This window comes from Carcharhinus amblyrhynchos, chromosome 5 (assembly GCF_965287045.1).
Source record: "Carcharhinus amblyrhynchos chromosome 5, sCarAmb.v2.hapA, whole genome shotgun sequence".
Lineage (NCBI taxonomy): Eukaryota > Metazoa > Chordata > Chondrichthyes > Carcharhiniformes > Carcharhinidae > Carcharhinus > Carcharhinus amblyrhynchos.
Window position 1 is genome coordinate 5,504,715 of NC_137328.1, and position 18,929 is coordinate 5,523,643.

General features: G+C 46.2%; 1 protein-coding gene across 4 annotated transcripts in view; it reads right to left on the minus strand.

Moving 5' to 3' along the window:
* Positions 1–9,748: 9,748 nt before the first annotated feature.
* The window catches only part of LOC145343385 (coronin-2A-like), a 127,651-nt gene continuing 118,470 nt past the window's right edge, over positions 9,749–18,929 (minus strand). For all 4 annotated transcript variants that reach the window (XM_080189600.1, XM_080189599.1, XM_080189602.1 and 1 more), the window contains 2 exons: positions 15,738–15,973; positions 9,749–10,733 (listed from right to left, as the gene is read on the minus strand). In XM_080189600.1, the coding sequence (XP_080045726.1) occupies positions 10,602–10,733; positions 15,738–15,973 (368 nt within the window). In that variant the 3' untranslated portion in view covers positions 9,749–10,601. The remainder of the gene's footprint in view (positions 10,734–15,737; positions 15,974–18,929) is intronic.

Sequence of the window (18,929 nt, forward strand, 5' to 3'; positions counted from 1 at the left end):
TGCCCTATACAGCTGCAGCAAGACCTCCCTACTTTTATATTCAATCCCCCTCGCGATGAAGGCCAGCATCCCATTCGCCTTCCTGACCACCTGCTGCACCTGCAAGCTGGGTTTTTGCGACTCATGCACAAGGACCCCGAGGTCCCTTTGCACCGTCGCCTGCTGCAGTTTTTCGCCACGTAAGTAATAGTCCTTCCTACCATTCTTCCTACCAAAGTGGACCACCTCACACTTGCCAACATTAAATTCCATTTGCCATTTCCTGGCCCATTCGCCCAGCCTATCTAGATCCTTCTGTAGACTCTCCACACCCTCCGCACAATTTGCCGTTCCCCCAATCTTGGTGTCATCAGCAAATTTCGACACCCTACACTCGGTTCCCTCCTCCAGATCATCTATATAAATGGTAAAAAGCTGAGGCCCCAGCACCGACCCCTGGGGCACTCCACTAGTCACCATCCGCCAATCCGAATAGCACCCGTTGACCCCCACTCTCTGCCTCCTATTTGACAACCAATCCTCTATCCACGCTAACACCCTACCCCCAACTCCATGTCCCTCGACGTTCTGCAATAACCTCTTGTGAGGTACCTTGTCAAACGCCTTCTGAAAATCTAGAAAGACCACATCCACCGGCTCTCCTCTATCCACCGCCCTAGACACATCCTCATAGAACTCCAGTAAATTTGTCAGACACGACTTCCCTTTAATGAAACCGTGCTGCGTCTGCTCTATCAAGTAATTCCCTTCAAGATGCCTCGCAATTTCCTCCTTAATGACGGATTCTAACATTTTACCTACCACAGATGTTAAACTAACCGGCCTATAATTCCCCGCCTTTTGCCTGGCACCCTTCTTAAACAACGACGTAACATTAGCCGTTTTCCAATCATCCGGCACTTCCCCGGAATCCAGCGACGTCTGGAAAATAACCACCAAGGCATCCACTATCACCTCCGCCATTTCTTTCAGAACCCTCGGATGCATTCCATCCGGTCCTGGGGACTTGTCCACAATCAGCCCCCCCCTCCAGTCTGTCGAGCACCGCCTCTCTAGTAACAGTAATGTCATTAAGACCCTCCAGTCCTACCACCTTTTCATCGCTAACACCCGGCAAATTATTCACGTCCTCCTCCGTGAAGACAGAAACAAAAAAGTTATTCAATACCTTAGCCATATCCCCATCCCCTACCACTAGGTCCCCTTTCTCATCCTCTAAAGGACCAACGTTCACCCTAGCCAGCCTCTTCCTTTTTATATATTTATAAAAACTCTTGCTATCCTTTTTTATATTAAGCGCTAGCCCAGCTTCATAGTTTCTCCTACCCTTCTTTATCAACTTCTTTGTCAATCTTTGTTGACATTTAAACCTCTCCCAATCCTCTTCTTGCCCACTACTCTTAGCTACTCTAAATTCCTCCGCTTTTAATTTAACACTTTCCTTCACCTCCTTCGTTATCCACGGCTTATTACCTCTCCTCCTACTATCCTTTTTGACCATCGGAATAAATTTCTGCTGAGCACCAAGAAAGATCTCCTTAAAGATCCTCCACTGCTCCTCAGCAGACCCTCCCTCCAACGCGTTCCCCCAGTCCACATTTGCCAATTCTTCTCTCATCCTACCGTACTCCCCTCTATTCAAACAAAGGACGCGTGTCCGGGAACCCACTTTCTCCTCCTCCATCAGCACCAGAAACTCCACCATACAATGATCACTCTCCCCAAGAGGATCCTTCACCACAAGGTCCCTAATTCTACCCGCCTCATTACATAGCACCAGATCCAAGATAGCTCGCTCCCTCGTCGGCTCCAACACACACTGTTTGAGGAAACTATCCCGGCAGCATTCCAAGAATTCTTCCTCGAGCCCCCCGCGTCCAACATGGGTCGACCAATCAATATGCAGATTGAAATCCCCCATAACTACGGCCGTCCCATTCCTGCACGCCGCACTTATTTGCACGTTAACAGCCCGCCCCACCTCCAGATCATTATTCGGGGGCCTATAGACAACACCCACCAGCGTCTTCCTCCCTTTGCTGTTCCTAATCTCCACCCACAACGATTCCACTTTCTGCTCCTTGGCTCCAATATCATCCCTTGCTACCACCCTGATGCTGTCTTTAATCAGCAGAGCTACGCCCCCCCCTTTTCCCTCCTGTCTATCCTTCCTAAACACTTGATAGCCCTGTACATTCAGCTCCCAGTCCCTGTCACCCTGCAGCCACGTCTCTGTAATGGCCACCAGATCGTATCCATTTGTGTCGATCTGCGCCACCAGCTCATCCACTTTATTCTGAATGCTTTGTGCATTCAGATAAAGCGCTTTCATCCCAGCCTTTACCTGGACCCTATTTGCCGTAACGCCACCAACTATACTCACGCCCCCTACTCCCTCTATTATTGGGACATCCTCGGCCTCTTCCCTTACCTGTGCCCTCTCCTTAACTTTAGACCTCGTAACATCACCTACCCTCGCACCCTCCCCCCCCTAATTAGTTTAAAGCCCTGTCTACAGTCCTCTTTACTCGATTCGCCAGCACTCTGGTCCCAGCACAGAGATTCGTAACTCCAGATATTTTTTATTGAATTCAAATTCCACTATCTGCTGTGGCAGGATTCGAACCCGGGTCCCTGGAACATTGGTTGAATTTCTGGACAAATAGTCTAGCAATAATACCACTAGATCATCACTTCCCCTTGGACAATGAAGTCCTATTCCAAAGTACCTAACACTCTGCACCAATCTGTTATTCTTTGTAAACTTCGATCACCTTGTATAAAGATAATTTCACCAAATTATTATCTATTAAGCTCCTATCGGTAGTTGAATCAGACAGCTTCTCTTTAACCATATCAGTAGCCAGGTATTTTGTGGCTGTCTGCTGTGCTGGTTTGAGTCATCATTACAAACCAAAGGCAGCTGTGGCTACACGCAACCCATACCCGCCCAGCAAGAAATATGATCGGGCAAAACATTGGCACGCTAACATCATTAAAATAAAATGTCAAACCAAGACCACACCTGTCTAAAAGTAAACAACTGCGGATGCTGGAATCTGAAACCAGAAGAGAAAACGCTGGAAATTCTCAACAGATCTGGCAGATCATATTGTAAAGAGAGAAAAGAGCTGACGTTTCGAGTCCAGATGACCCTTTGTCAAAGCTAAAAGATATAGAAGATGGGAGATGTTTATACTGCAGGGTGAGGGAATGAGTCATAGCCATAGAAACAAAGGGAAAGGCTGCTAATGGCAGTCCAGAGAGAGAATAAAGGGTGTGAACGACCAAACGGCAGAGAGGCTGAAATCAGAGAACTGTGGCAGATGAAAGATGTGGGGGGGAGATGGGTGGGAGCGAGGTAAAACTGAGAATAAAGGGGAAAAGGGAAGCAAAGGGGGAGAAAAGGGAAGGAAAGGGGGGAATAAAGTAGGTGGAAAGAGTTGGGGGGGGAAAGAAAAATAAAGATAATAAAGAAAAAGAAGGTAGAGAGCAGTTAAAAATTAGGTAAAATGAAAATAAAAGGGTGGGGTAGAGCTAATTGTCTGAAGTTGTTGAATTTGATGTTGAGACCAGGAGACTGTAAGGTGCCTTGCCAGAAGATGGGAGGCTGTTCCTCCAGTTTGTATTGAGCTTCGCTACAACATTGCAGCAGACCCAGGACAGACATGGACATGGGAGCAGGATTGTGTGTTAAAATGGCAAGCAACCAGAAGGTCAGGGTCCTGGATTACGCACAGACTGATCACCCTGTCTACGTCTGGTCTCTACCCAACCTTGACCACATCATCCTGCTTGGGTGACCGTAAAAGACCCCATGCACTATTTCAACTGTTCTCGTTACTCAAACAAAAACCATTGATAATTTTGAATACCCCAATTAAATCACCTATCTTTCTCTGCTCTAAGGGTTTTTGATGGTTCTGATGCTACAATTCCAGCTGATTGATAATAAATAACATTTTTTGTAAAAATAAAGTAACATTTTTGTGCTGTCGTGTTCTATGTTCTATTTCTAACAGCATCAACTCAATTTCTCTATCTAATATATGCAGAGATTTGTCATCTATATTGTTACATTTCACTTGTAATACATGAAACAACAAAGGTAGCTGGCCATAAAATGTCCAAAGTGCAAGATTGGTTTCTACAACATAAATTTTATCAGGAAATTTATTGTTTTATTAAGCCTCGACAGTCATGGAACTGGTGTGTGTCAGCGTGGGTTTCCTCCGGGTTCCTCCCACACTCCAAAGATGTGTGGGTTAAGTCGATTGGCTATGCTAAATTGCCCCTTAGTGTCAGGGGATTAGCAGGGTAAATATGAGAGTTATGGGAATAGTGCCTGGGTGTGATTGTGGTCGATGCAGACTCGATGGGCTGAATGGCCTCTTCCTGCATTGTCGGGATTCTATTCCATTCCAAACAGATTACACTCAGTGGAGAGTTCACTCCAACTGTTGCACAGATTGAGATTTGCTTCGAAATATGGAACTGGGAGCCTGGTGCTGGACAGAATAGGGCAACTTTTCCAATGGTCCTTCCCCATGTTGCAGAGGTGTCTCACGTCTGTGTTGTTTTTGGTAGATCACAGTGGAGCATTCGAGTGATATAGTCAGGTGAATACAGAGCAAATTATCAGTGTTGAAGCTGGCACCCTGAATGCAAAGTTGGGCTTTTAAGCGGAAGATAAATCAAACAAAAATGAGAGGTGGGCGGGGGGGAGTGTGCTTGCCCTTGGTGGGGCACTGGAACTAAAACAAAATGGCAAAGGAGTCTTAACTGATTAAACTGAAATATCATTACCAGGGGTGATGATGCACCCCAGCCTGCATATCTAGTACTTAATTTTGTCACCAATCTCACTGCTGTAAGTCACTCTGGGGGCAAATCGCAGGTGAAGGGCGCATCATGGAAAGGTCTGTTGATCTTGGGCAGGATTTTCCAGTTTCGGGGCGAGTGTGGTTGGAAAATCCTGCCCTCTGGGCCATTACAGCGGATCAGGGATAGTAACAGGTTTCCTTGTTAGGATAGAGACGGGGTAAACTTACTTGCTGCATTTCAAAGGAGCTGGTCGCATGAACAAACGTGAATTGTTGAGGCAAACAGTGTAAGTGTCTTTAAAAGGGGAGATGGATAAACGGGAGGGAGAGGCTCGAGAGAGGAAGGACTAGCTAACAGTTAAAATCTACTTCCTTGACGAAGCTTTTGGTCATCTGTCCCAATATCACCTCATCTGGTTTGCTATTGAATTTTGCTTCATAACTCTCCGGCAAAATACCTTGTGATGTTTTATTATATGGGAGGCAGTAAATAAGTTGTTCTTATCTCCAAGTTGACTTTGAACACAAAGCATTTGCAGGAATGCGTCTATAAATAAAACAGTTCCTCTCGTTGAGGTCTTGCTTTTTGGTGAGGGATGGTTATAAGGTTACAAAGCACAACATTGCTTTGAGTCACCTGATTTTAATACAGGAAGGTTCAGCATTTAATTTGTTGTTTATATTGATCCAGCAGACGGTAAAAATCTGCTGATGATGAGATATGGCTCCAACGAGGCGTATAAATCTAAAAAAAGTGTACTTGCTAAACTGGTACGGACAAACATGTTTGTGTTTTGGACAAACTGGTTCTTCTTCTCTGCAGAAATTTGAAAACTTAAAATCTCAGAGACATAAAAATTGGTCATAGAGTCATAGAGATATGTAGCACAAAAACAGGCCCTTCGGCCCAACTTGCCTATGCCAACCAGATATCTTGAACTGAACTAATCTCACTTTCCCTGCACTTGGCCCATTTCCCACAAGACCTTTCTCATCCATGTACCTGTCCAAATCTATTTTAAACGATGTAATTGTATCCATCTCTCAGAAGACAAGAGGCAATTCTCACAATTTCTTTGAGAGTACATGAGTAAATAGTGGGTTAGCACTGCTGCCTCACAGTGCCAGGGACCCAGGTTCAATTACCGGCTTGTCTATGTGGAGTTTGCACATTCTCTCCGTGTCTGCGTGGGTTTTCTCCCACGGTCCAAAGATGTGCAGGTTAGGTGGATTGACCATGATAAATTGCCCTTTAGTGTCAGGGGAACTAGCTGGGGTAAATGCATGGGGTTACAGGGATTGGGGCTGCAGTCAGTGTGGACTCGATGGGCTGAATGGCCTCCTTCTGCACTGTAGGGATACAGTGATTCTATAAAAGTGATTCACAATAATTTCATCATGTATAAAATTCTTCAGCAAACAATTAAATAAAAAACTTAAAAGCAAAATACTGCGGATGTTGGAAATCAAAAACAGAAAATGCTGGATGCACTCAGCAGGTCTGGCAGCGTCAGTGGAGAGAGAAACAGAGTTATTACTGGGGTGGGGAGGATTCACTAGCTACATTCACCACTGGTGTGATCCCTGATGTTCCGCTAAATTGGGCACTAGGACTAAAATTGAATTCCCGCTGGATGGCAAACCCATCGCCATTCACCCACCCCTCCACCCCGATTAGGTTCCTACCAGGTCAGTTGGGGGCCCGATAATTGTACAAATCCACTGATTTGCTTTCCATTAGTAGCCCGAATAGTGCCCTTCCACCAGGCACCCCTCTCCCCACTGGGTGGGCCTTACTGATGTTTTTGACATTCGTGGACCTGGTGCAGTGGACGCCACCTGGGTCAAGGAGGTAAGTGCAGTGCCCATGTGCCCCTCTACCACTGCCAGGCTGAAGAGAGAGGGTCCCCCAAGGGACTGGGAGTTGTAAGGAGCTCAGGTGGGAGGCAAGGGCTGACTGTGGGACTCTCATTTGGGATGGAGCTCTCCTGGCTGGACTGCCCCTTCTAGCCCTGGGAAAGCTGAAGATCACTCTTGGCCTGGAGATTACTGTGCTGAGGGGTTGGGGTGCAGCCTTGGTCAGTGTGGGGAGGGGAAGGGGGACGGGGGCACTTGCCTTTTCCATTGTGGGGAGGTAAGAGGCCCTGTGTCTGAATGCTGAGATCGGAAAAGCCTTTAAAAAGGACCCTGTCCAAAATGTTGGTCTGGCCGGCACTTTTTCCTGTGAAACTTGCATCAATCGGGTGGGTGAATCCCTCCTGACAAGTTCTCCGAACTCCGACGAGAAACGTTCCAGTTTTCCCATCGGGACTCGGGTGAGTCGTGACTAATGCTTCAACTTGAGAATCTTTCATAAGGAATTGGAAAAGGTCATCAACTCGAAACATTAACTCTGTTTCTCCCTCCACAGATGCTGCCAGACTTGCTGAGTTTATCCGGCGTTTTCTGTTTTCATATTACATAAGAAGACCTTTCTCAAGTTAAGTTTATAAGATATATAGGAGCTGAATTTGGCCATTCAGCCCATTGAGTCCACTTCGCCATTCGATCATGGCTGATGTGCTCCTCATCCCCATTTTCCTGCCTTCTCCCCATAATCCTTCAACCCATTCCCAATTAAAAATCTGTCTAACTCCTCCTTAAATTTACTCACTGTCCCAGCAACCACTGCACTTTGGGATAGCGAATTCCAGATTCACTACCCTTTGGGACAAGTAGTTTCTCTTTAACTCTGTTTTAAATTTGCTACCCCTTATCCTAAGACTATGACCTCTCGTCCTAGAATGTCCCACAAAAGGAAGTATCTGCTCCCCATCTACTTTATCCAAACCTTTCATCATCTTGTATACCTCAATTTGATCTCCCCTCATTCTTCTAAATTCCAGAGAGCATTGGCCTAAACCGTTCAATCTCTCTTCATACAACAAACCCCTCATCTCTGGAATCGATCTAGTGACCCTCCTCTGAACTGCCTCCAAAGCCACTACATCTTTCCTCAAATAAGGGGATCAAAACTGCACACAATACTCCAGGTGCTGCCTCATCAATGCCTTGTATTATATATAAGGACATATGCTTTTGAACTGCTGAGACTATAAAATCAAAAGGAACAAAATGGGACGATTTTAAATGCAGGCAAGGATTTTTCTGAGCGAGATGTTTGAATAATAAATCAGTGAAAAGGACGCTAAAGTCCTCAAACATCAACTCTGTTTCTCTCTCCACAGCTGCTACCAAACCCGCTGAGTGCTTTGCCAGCGTTTTCCAAACAGTACGTTGGTTTTGCTGGAGGGTAAGTGTGGATGAGCAGCGCTGGGACTTGTGGTTGATTGAGAAAGTGGCTAAGGGTGTGACTGGAACATCGGCTAACAGCTTCAAAACAAAAACCCTTTCATTAATCAGTGCAACGTATCGTTAACCAGGGGGCATCACACCAGCCTCTTCTTCCTGTTGAAATCGAATCAACTTGCACCATCAACCCTCACCCCTCGTGAGAATGAGAAACCGCTTGTCTAATTTTAAACTGACAGCTGAGTGCTCTAAACCTATGCGCGCTATTTCACAATCAGATAGAGCAGATAGTTCTAACGCTGAATAGCTGCTTTGTGTGCTTGCCACATGCAGTGAGTCAGACACATTATAGAATCATAGAGGTTTACAGCATGGAAACAAGCCCTTCAGCTCAACTTGTCCATGCCGCCCTTTTCTTTCGAATCCCTAAGCTAGTCCCAATTGCCTGCATTTGGCCCATATAACTGTCTAAATGCTTTTTAAAATGGTACCCGCCTCTACTACTACCTCTGGCAGCTTGTTCCAGACGCTCACCACCCTCTGTGTGAAAAAATTGCCCCTCTGGACCCTTTTGTGCCTCTCCCCTCTCAAACCTATACCCCTCTAGTTTTAGACTCCCCTACCTTTAGAAAAAGATATTGACTATCTAGCCGATCTATGCCCCTCATTATTTTGTAGACCTCTATAATCCCTCGGCCTCCTACGCTCCAGAGAAAAAAATCCCAGTCTATTCAGCCTCTCCTTATAACTCAAACCATCAAGTCCCAGTAGCATCCTAGTAAATCTTTTCTGCACTCTTTCTAGTTTAATAATATCCTTTCTATAATAGGGAGACCAGAATTGTACACAGTATTCCAAGTGTGGTCTTACCAATGTACTGTACAACTTCAACAAGATGTCCCAACTCCTGTATTCAATGTTCTGACTGATGAAACCAAGCATGCTGAATGCCTTCTTCACTACTCTGTCCTCTTGTGACTCCACTTTCAAGGAGCTATGAACCTGTACCCCTAGATCTCTTTGTTCTGTAACTCTCCCCAACGTCTTACCATTAACTGAGTAAGTCCTGCCCTGGTTCAGTCTACCAAAATGCATCACCTCGCATTTGTCTAAATTAAACTCCATCTGCCATTCGTCAGCCCAATTGATCAAGATCCTGTTGCAATTGGAGATAACATTGTTCACTGTCCACTACTCCACCAATCTTGGTGTCATCTGCAGATCCGTGCTTCTTTCTTTTTTTAAATTTCAGAACACCTTGCAGCTATTTGAGATATCGAGAGGCACTTGGCTTCGCCTAGTGGATGTAGCACTTGGGGCGAAGGCCATCACAGGTTATGGGGAGAAAGCAGGATTGGGCTATTGAGTTGGACGATCAGCCATGATGGCGATGAAGGACGGAGCAGGCTCGAAGGGCCGAACGGCCTCCTTTTCTATGTTCCCATGCTTGCCGCGAACCTCCCAAGCCGCATTCCATACTCTGTCGTCAAATCTTTTACTTTCCAGTGTGAATTCTGTCTGCGGCCTTTCAAAGGGGCAGAAAAGGGAATTTTTTAAAAAAAACCCATGCATTCCTTAAGAAGCTTCCTTTATTGATATTTTTCCATAATTAAAATGAAGTAATCTTGAACAAAGAGGGTGGAGGTTACGTTCACATGGTTTCTGCCCGTCTCCAGCCTGTTACCTTTTGAATAAATGTCACCCCCTCCAAAAGGGCACTTGCCCCCTGGTGACCGTACACAACAGCCCGTCAACAGTGTTAGAGAACGGGTTCTACAGAACTGTGCAACTTCAGTGGGGCAAGCAAAGCAGAAAAGGAGCAAAAAAAAGAATCGGTTAAAATTATTAAGAAATGAACAAGAGGACAGACAGACGTACACAATATTTCAGATAGAAAGCTGCCATGTTAATAGAACTCTCGATTTCTTTTTAAAACAATATAGCAAATCAATTCTTTTTTTTTAAAACATATTTATATATATAAAAAAAGGCTGACTGATTTCACATGGCAGTAAGCTGTTTTGCTTAATTCGACCCAATCTGTTGGACCACCCTGGCTACTTGTCGCTTCCTCTCTCGTCCCCCCCACCCCCTTTCACAGTAGCCCCCGACAGATGTGCGAACCAGCAGCTGGACGATGACCGCTCCAGGACATTCACGTTGCCTTCGCGCGCCAAAGCTACAGTGACCACCGGAGTAAATGGAACACCCGCCGAGTTTGTAAAACTCACGAGTGCCGGTTTCTGTAAAGCCACTGTACGTTTAAAAAAAATTAGTGTATATACAACCATCGTATAAAGAGATAAATAAAAAAAAAACAAAAAAAATGTGCACCCTGTACGACACGTACAGTTTTACAAATTAAATCTTTTTTTTCTCAATAAAAAATATAATTATTTCAAGTTCTCAGGGTAACTCTGCTACATCAAGGAGCTGCATTCCCACACAGTTTCTTCCCCACTCCACTCCCCGATTGACGTCTCCTTTTCAATAGCTGAGAGGGCTGAAACGTACGTTTTTAATTTCCAGCTCCAGCTGTTTTACTCTGACCTCCTTCTGTGCCAGCTGCTCCCGTAGCCTTCGAATCTCCTCCTGCTGTCGGTAAAACATCTGCAGAAGCTGGGCGGGAAGGAAAAACAGAAATCGTATCGGAAACAAAAACACGTTTTTACTTTAAAGCAAAAAGCACCTTTCACTTTGACTGAAACTTTCGAAGGCTTTCGCCCAGGAAAAAGCCAAAGTGGGTCCACGCAGCAAAGGGTGATTCGTAAAAGTGACGCCCACGGGGGTGAAAGGGGCAAGTGGGAGCGTGGCGATGAAACCGGCTGAAGGGCAGAGAACAGCGCTCTGGTGGATAGTGTTTTTTCAGACTGGAGGCAAGACCAGCACTCCCAGGGGTTTTTTTTTCAAATGGTCGGGTAAATGCAGCACAATTTCAAAGTGGGTGCAGAGGGTAGTGCCCTCTGAGCCAATAGTTGCAGCTTCGAGTTCCACCCAGATGGTCAAGGAAGGTGCATTCGTAATGTGGTCAGGTAGATTGAGTGTCAACCCGCAAATCCTTCCAAACACGCCAATGGCTGGCGGTAAGAGTGGGAGAGACTCCTGTCAGCCACACTTGATGTGGAGTAGCGCCCACTCAAACCATAAGCCGCCTGGCGACAGACTACCCACCCATTCTGGAAATAATAGGTGGGGAGTCTGTCGCCAGTATGCCTTAGGGGAGGGGGAGGGAAGGGATGGCATGGAATGTGGAAATATAAAGAGAGCAGGAATAAACTTCAGGAGGGTACAGACAGACTGGCGGAACAGGGAGACTGATGGTACATGAAATTTAACAAAGAGAAGTATAACGTGGTGCACTTTGGAAGGACGAGGAAAGGGAATTTGCACTCAATTTTAAAAGGGGTGCAGGAAAGGAGAGGGCCAGGGAGTTCAAATGTACAATTCCGTTAGATTGGCAGGATTCTGTGCTTTATAAATAAGACGCATAGAGTTAAAAAAAAAATGTTAAACTGCTGGAGGACACTGATTAGACTCAGCCAGTCTATTTTTTAATTTAATTCATGGGATGTTGGTCTTTCTGGCCAGGCCATCCCCTAATTACCCTTGAGAAGGTGGTGGTGAGCTGCTTTCCTGAACCGCAGCAGCCCATTTGGTGTAGGTACTCCCACAGTGCTGTTAGCACAGGAGTTCCAGGATTTTGATTCTAACCAGTCCTGGGCACCACAGTTTGGTAAGAATCTCAGGGTGCTGGAAATAGGCCAACTAGAGGTGAGGCTATCTTGGATTTGGTGCTGGTAAATGAGCCAGACCAGGTGCTAGACTTGGAAGTTGGTGTGCATTTTGGTGATAGTGACCACAATTCGGTTATGTTCACCTTAGTGATGGAAAGGGATAGGCATGAACCTCGGGTCAGTAGTTTTAGCTGGGGGAAGGGTAATTATGAGGTTATTAGGAGAGAATTAGGAAGCATAGGTTGGACTAGGAGACTACAGGGTCTGGGAACGTCTGAAATGTGGAGTTTTTTCAAGGAGCAGCTACTGCGAGTCCTTGATATCTATGTCCCTGTCAGGCAAGGAGGAAATGGTCGAGCTAGGGAACCGTGGTGCACTGAAAAAGTTGATTCGCTGGTTAAAAAGAAAAAGGAGGCTTATGTCCAGATGAGACTTGAGGGCTCAGGTAGTGCACTAGAAAGCTTTAGATTGGCTAGGAGGGAGTTAAAGAGTGAGTTAAGAAGGGCTAAAAGAGGACATGAGAAGACTTTGGCTGATAGGATTAAGGAGAATCCTAGGGCGTTCTATAGATATGTTAAGAACAGAAGATTGGTTAGGGCAAGATTAGGGGCAGTTAGAGAGAGCAGTGGGAAGTTATGTGTGGAACCGGAAGAGATTGGAGAGGCATTGAACCAATATTTATCTTCGGTATTCACGCAGGGGGACATAAATGTAGCTGTGGAGAACACTGGGTTACAGGGTTGTACACTGGACAGTATTGCAGTTGATAAGGAGGATGTGCTAGATATTCTTGAGGGTTTGAAAATAGATAAGTCCCCTGGGCCGGACAGGATTTATCCTAGGATTCTCTGGGAGGCAAGAGAGGCGATTGCAGAGCCTCTGGCTCTGATCTTCAGGTCGTCGTTGGTCACAGGTATAGTGCCAGAAGATTGGAGGATAGCGAATGATAGCGAAGGGGAACAGAGACTTCCCCGGGAATTATAGACCGGTGAGTCTTACTTCTGTTGTGGGCAAGGTTTTAGAAAAACTTATTAGGGATAGGATTTATAGTTATTTAGAGAGTAATGAATTGATTGGAGATAGTCAGCACGGTTTTGTGGAGGGTAGGTCATGCCTTACTAACCTTATTGAGTTCTTTGAGAAAGTGACCAAGGAGGTGGATGGGGGTAAGGCAGTTGACGTGGTATATATGGACTTTAGTAAGGCATTTGATAAGGTTCACCATGGAAGGCTTCTGCAGAAAATGCAGATGTATGGGATTGAGGGTGATTTAGGTAATTGGATCAGGAATTGGCTAGCAGATAGGAGACAGAGGGTGGTGGTTGATGGTAAGTACTCGTCATGGAGTTCAGTTACAAGTGGTGTGCCTCAGGGATCTGTTTTGGGGCCACTGCTGTTTGTAATTTTTATAAATGATCTGGATGAGGGTATAGTTGGGTGGATTAGTAAATTTGCGGATGACACCAAAGTCGGAGGTGTGGTAGATAGTGAGGAAGGGTGTCTTAGTTTACAGGGAGACTTGGACAGGTTGCAGAGCTGGGCCGAGAGGTGGTGGATGGAGTTTAATGCGGAGAAGTGTGAGGTAATTCACTTTGGCAGGAATAACAGATGTGTAGAGTATAGGGCTAAAGGTAGGACTCTGAATAGTATGGATGAACAGAGGGATCTAGGTGTATGTGTACATAGATCCCTGAAAGTTGGGAATCAAGTAGATAAGGTTGTTAGGAAGGCATACGGTGTCTTGGCGTTTATTGGTAGGGGGACTGAATTTAGGAGCCGCAGCTTCATGTTGCAACTGTACAAAACTCTGGTGCGGCCGCACTTGGAGTATTGTGTGCAGTTCTGGTCCCCACATTATAGGAAGGATGTGGAGGCTTTGGAGAGGGTGCAGAGGAGGTTTACCAGGATGTTGCCTGGTATGGAGGGGAGGTCCTATGAGGAGAGACTGAGGGATTTGAGGTTGTTTTCGTTAGAAAGAAGGCGACTAAGAGGGGACCTTATTGAAACATATCAGATGATTAGAGGTTTAGATAGGGTGGACAGTGGTAGCCTTTTTCCTCGGATGGAGAAAGCTAGCACGAGGGGGCATAGCTTTAAATTAAGGGGTGGCAGTTATAGGACGGATGTCAGGGGTAGGTTCTTTACCCAGAGGGTGGTGAGGGATTGGAATGCCCTGCCTGCTGCAGTTGTAAATGCGCCTAGTTTGGGGGCGTTTAAGAGATCCGTGGATAGGTTTATGGATGGAAAGGGTTTGGTTTAGGTCAGAGGGTCATTGCTTTTTAACTGGTCGGCGCAACATCGTGGGCCGAAGGGCCTGTTCTGCGCTGTAATGTTCTATGTTCTATGTTATGAAAGAGATTTACTGGGAGGTTGAGAGGGTTGGTTGGCCCAGTTGGTTAGATGGGTAGTGTGTAGTTCAGGGAAAAAGTCAGCAGCGCAGATTTGATTCCTTTTCCAGCTGAAGGGGGCTTTGGGAGTGACTCCCCGTCCTGTCTCTGAGAGTGGGAGGCAAACAGCAAACCACCACCGACAAAAATAAAACTGCCAGAGGGCGGCAGAGTGGTTGGCACTGCTGTCTCACAGCTCCAGGGGCCTGGGTTCGGAGTCCTGGCTTGGGTGACTGCCTATATGGAGGCTGCGCGTTTCCCCCCCCCGTTTCTGCGTGGGTTTCCTCAGGGTGCCCCAGTTTCCCCCCACACTGCGGGGTAGATTGATTGGCCATGCTAAATTGCCTCTTGGCGTCCCGGGATGCGTAGGTTAGCAGGATTAGAAGGGTAAATGGGTGGAATCACGGGGATAGAGCCTGGGTGGGATTGTTGTCGGTGCAGGCTCGATGGGCCGAATGGCCTCCTCTGACAATGTTGGGATCCTGTGAGATCCAGCTCTCCAGTAAATGGGATTCTATGAAATGGTTCAAGGCCATGAATCAACTCAGTATCAGCCAATGAGCTGCCTACATGCAGAACCTGAATGAACAAACCAATTAGAAGGGACTTCAGTTATCTACAGAGACCGGAGAAACAGAGGAATGTACGAGGACATTTAACAGAAATATTCAAAATACGAGGGGTGTTGACATGAGTATCCAGTGGCTGGAAGGTTAGCAACCAAAACACACAGATTTATAGCAATTGGCAAAAGAGCCAGAGGTGACACAGGGGGTAAAAACATTACATAGCGACTTGTCACAATCTGGAACTGCTCCCAAAAGGGTGATGGACGTAAATTCAATTGTAACTTTCAAAAGGGAATTGGATAAATCTTTGAAAAGGAAAGAAATCCCAGGCTATGGGAAAGGAGCAAGGAAAGTGGGATAAATTGGATAGCCGTTTCCTGTGTTAAAAAAAACTGATATTCAATCTCTTCAGCTGCTGGGTGCTGGGACAGCGGAACTGAATCCGTCAATCGAATCTGATCTGAGGAAAGAGCCAAGGGCACAGTGGTTAGCACTGCTGCCTCACAGCACCAGGGGTCCGGGTTCGATTCCCGGCTTGTCTGCATGGAGTTTGCACGTTCTCCCCATGAGTTCCCTCCAATTTCCTCCCAAAGATGTGTAGGTTAGGTGGATTGGCCCCCAGGCCAAATTGTCTCTTGGTGCCCCAAGATGGGGGGAGGGAGGGGGGAGGATTAGTGGCGTAACAAAGATAGAGCAGGGGAGTGGTCCTGGGCAGGATAGTCGGTGCAGACTCAATGGGCAGAATGGCCTCGCCTGCACTGTAGGGATTCTAAACGGGAAAGGATTGCAGATGTCTGAAGGCACATGATTGAGGGGGAAAAAATATCTGATGCAGATTGATTTTGGTGTGAATAAAGGATAGCAGTGAGACGGGATAGTATGGTGTAGGTCCAGTGTAAAGAATCAGAGGAGCACATTGCTATTTCATCGTACCTCATTCTCTGTTTTGGGAACTGGGCACTCTGACAGATCGTAACCATTGGTCATGAAACTCTTTTTCGGCTCCTGTATTTTCTCCATGTTCCTTTGTTCCTGTTTCTCTGGCAACGTGTTCACTGTCACTTGATCTTTCTTGATGTGACTCGGTGCTTCCCGCAGCTGAGGCCCTTTCCTCAGAGGGGAAGGCTGTGGGTTGTTACAGCCGGGCTTCAGGGATATGAATATGGGATCTGAAACAGTGAAAGGATGGTGGTGGGGGGAGGAGGAAACATCGTGAAACCACAGGGGAAACCATTAATGAGTTAGGATGACAAATTCTGAGCTAAAAATGGTGACAAGAAGATCATTTGTGCATCAGCTGTAACTCATGTGCGACTCTGAATCAGAAGATTATTAGGAGAGGCGATGGCATTGTGGGATCGTCACTGGACTAACAATCCAGAGACCCAGGGTAATTTTCCAGGGGATCCGGGTTCGAATCCCACCATGGCAGATGATAAAATTTGAAATAAAAAAAATCTGGAATTAAAAGTCTACTGATGACCACGAAACCATTATCGTAAAACCCATCTAGTTCATTAACATCCTTTAGGGAAGGAAATCTGCCGTCCTTACCTGGTCTGGCCTACATGTGACTCCAGACCCACAGCAAGGCGGTGGACTCTTAACTGGCCCCTCGAGGGCAATTGTGGGCAATAAATGCTCACATCCAACTAATCTTTTTAAGAAGTGTCACTTCAGTTGAAATCTAGGTTAGCTTTGTTCAGTGCCGTGCTGAGGACCTGCTGTACTGTTGGAAGCGCTGTCTTTCAGAATTGACGTCTAGCTAAGGTCCTGTCTGCCCTGTAATGGATCAGCAGGGTTTTCCCTAGTGCCTGTCCAGTATTCATCCTTCAACCAATATCACTAAAACAGAAATAAGAGCAGAGAATGCTGGAAAACTCAGCAAGTCTAGCAGCGTCTGTGGAGAGAGAAACCCAGTTAATGTTGAGCTCACTACGAACGCTCTTCCCCATGGAAGCAGACAAACTTCTCATTATTTGCTATGCTTTTTGCCACGGAGATATGCAGAGATGACACACCTGCGTGTGAATAAGAACATAAGAACATAAGAAATAGGAGCAGGAGTAGGCCATCTAGCCCTTCGAGCCTGCCCCGCCATTCAATAAGATCATGGCTGATCTGTCGTGGCTCAGTTCCACATTCCCGCCCTCTCCCCATAACCCTTAATCCCCTTGCTTATCAAAAACCCATCAACCCGCGTCTTAAAAATATTTAGCGAGGCAGCCTCCACCACTTCAACGGGCAGAGAATTCCAGAGATTCACCACCCTTTGAGTGAAGAAGTTCCTCCTCAACTCCGTTCTAAACCGCCCCCCCTTTATCTTGAGGCTGTGCCCCCTAGTCCTACTGTCCTTTCTGAGCGGGAAGAGTCTCTCCACCTCTATCCTATCCATCCCATTCATCATCTTATACGTCTCAATGAGATCTCCCCTCATTCTTCTAAACTCTAACGAGTACAAGCCTAGTTTATTCAGCCTCTCCTCATAGCTCAACCCCCTCAACTCCAGCAACAGGAGTTTTATTCAATGCTTTAAGATGTCTGCTCCCATTCTTTTAGTAGCTTATCCCAGTTAAGTTTCTTTTCTGAAGTGATCACACACAGGCTTAACTAACCGCGCACAGAAAATGGATACCAGACACAAACAGTGTACGATTAAACATTACAATTATCATGTTGCTGTTTGGGGGATCTTGCTGTGTGCTAATTCACTGTTGAGTTGCATTGAATCATAAGAATCCCTACAAGGCAGAAGGTGGCTATTTGGCCCATCAAGTCTGCACTGACCACAATCGCACCTATGCCCTAGCCCCATAACCCCATGCATTTACCCTAGCTAGTCCCCCTGATATTAAGGGGCAGTTTAGCATAGTCAGACTACCTAACCCACACATCACAGAAATCCCACAGTACAGAAAGAGGCCCTTCGGCCCATCAAGTCCGCATCAACCACAATCCCACCCAGGCCCCACCCCTATATCCCTACATATTTTACCCACTAATCCCTCTAACCTAGGCATCTCAGGACACTAAGGGGCAATTTTGGCATGGCCAATCAACCTAACCCGCACATCTTTGGACTGTGGGAGGAAACCGGCGCACCCGGAGGAAACCCATGCAGACGTGGGGAGAATGTGCAAACTGTGCACAGACAGTGACTCAAGCCGGGAATCGAACCCAGGTCCCTGGAGCTGTGAGGCAGCAGTGCTAACCACCGTGCCACGTGCCACCTTGCATCGTAATTTCCTGCAGTGACTGCAGTTCCAAAGTACTTCCCTTTTGTTCCATTCTTTATTTTCTTTCCTCTTCTCCCCGACATCCAATTCTTCCTTGATGCAATTTGCAAACCACATTAGTAATTTCAAGTCAACAGCACCTTTTACAAGTTTTGTGCTCAGTACCTCTCAATAAACGCTCACAATTTCTCGCGCACCTGGGTGAGTGTCACTGGTGCTCGGAATGGTCAGTAGATCAGATACAAGAGGGAGGGGGAACCAACACTGGCCAAGTCTATCAATGTCACTTGGTCACTCAGTTCCGAGCTCTGCATTATTTATCAGCCCTCAGATCTCCCTCAAGATATTGATAAAAGAAAAAAAAAGACTTGCATTGATATAGCACCTTTCACAATTCCTAGGACATCCCAAAGCACTTTGCAGCCAATGAAGAATAGTGTGCGGTGTAATGAAGGAAATAAGACAGTCATTTTTGTACAGCAAGCTCCCACTAACAGCAATGTGATAATGATCAGTTAGTCTAGATTTTGTGATGTTGATTGAGGGATAAATATTGACCAGCAAGCTGGAGCCAACTTCCCAGCTCTTCTTTGAAATAGTGACCTTTTACACCTCCTGAGGTTTGACATCTCAGCTGAAAGACGGCACCTGTGACAGTGCAGCACTCCCAGGCTGGACAGCAAATGCACTGGTGACAACAAAATTGCAGCAACAATCATGTACTGCGTGTCTGATCCCAGAATTGAGGTAGAACGTCATCCATGGCTGTACTGAATGGTAGAGCAGGCTCGAATGGCCTACTGCTTGTCCTACGCTAACTCTCCAGCCGGGTCACCCATAACACCAGGTAGTCGGTTTGTTTTATACCCACACAATCTTTTTCTCACTT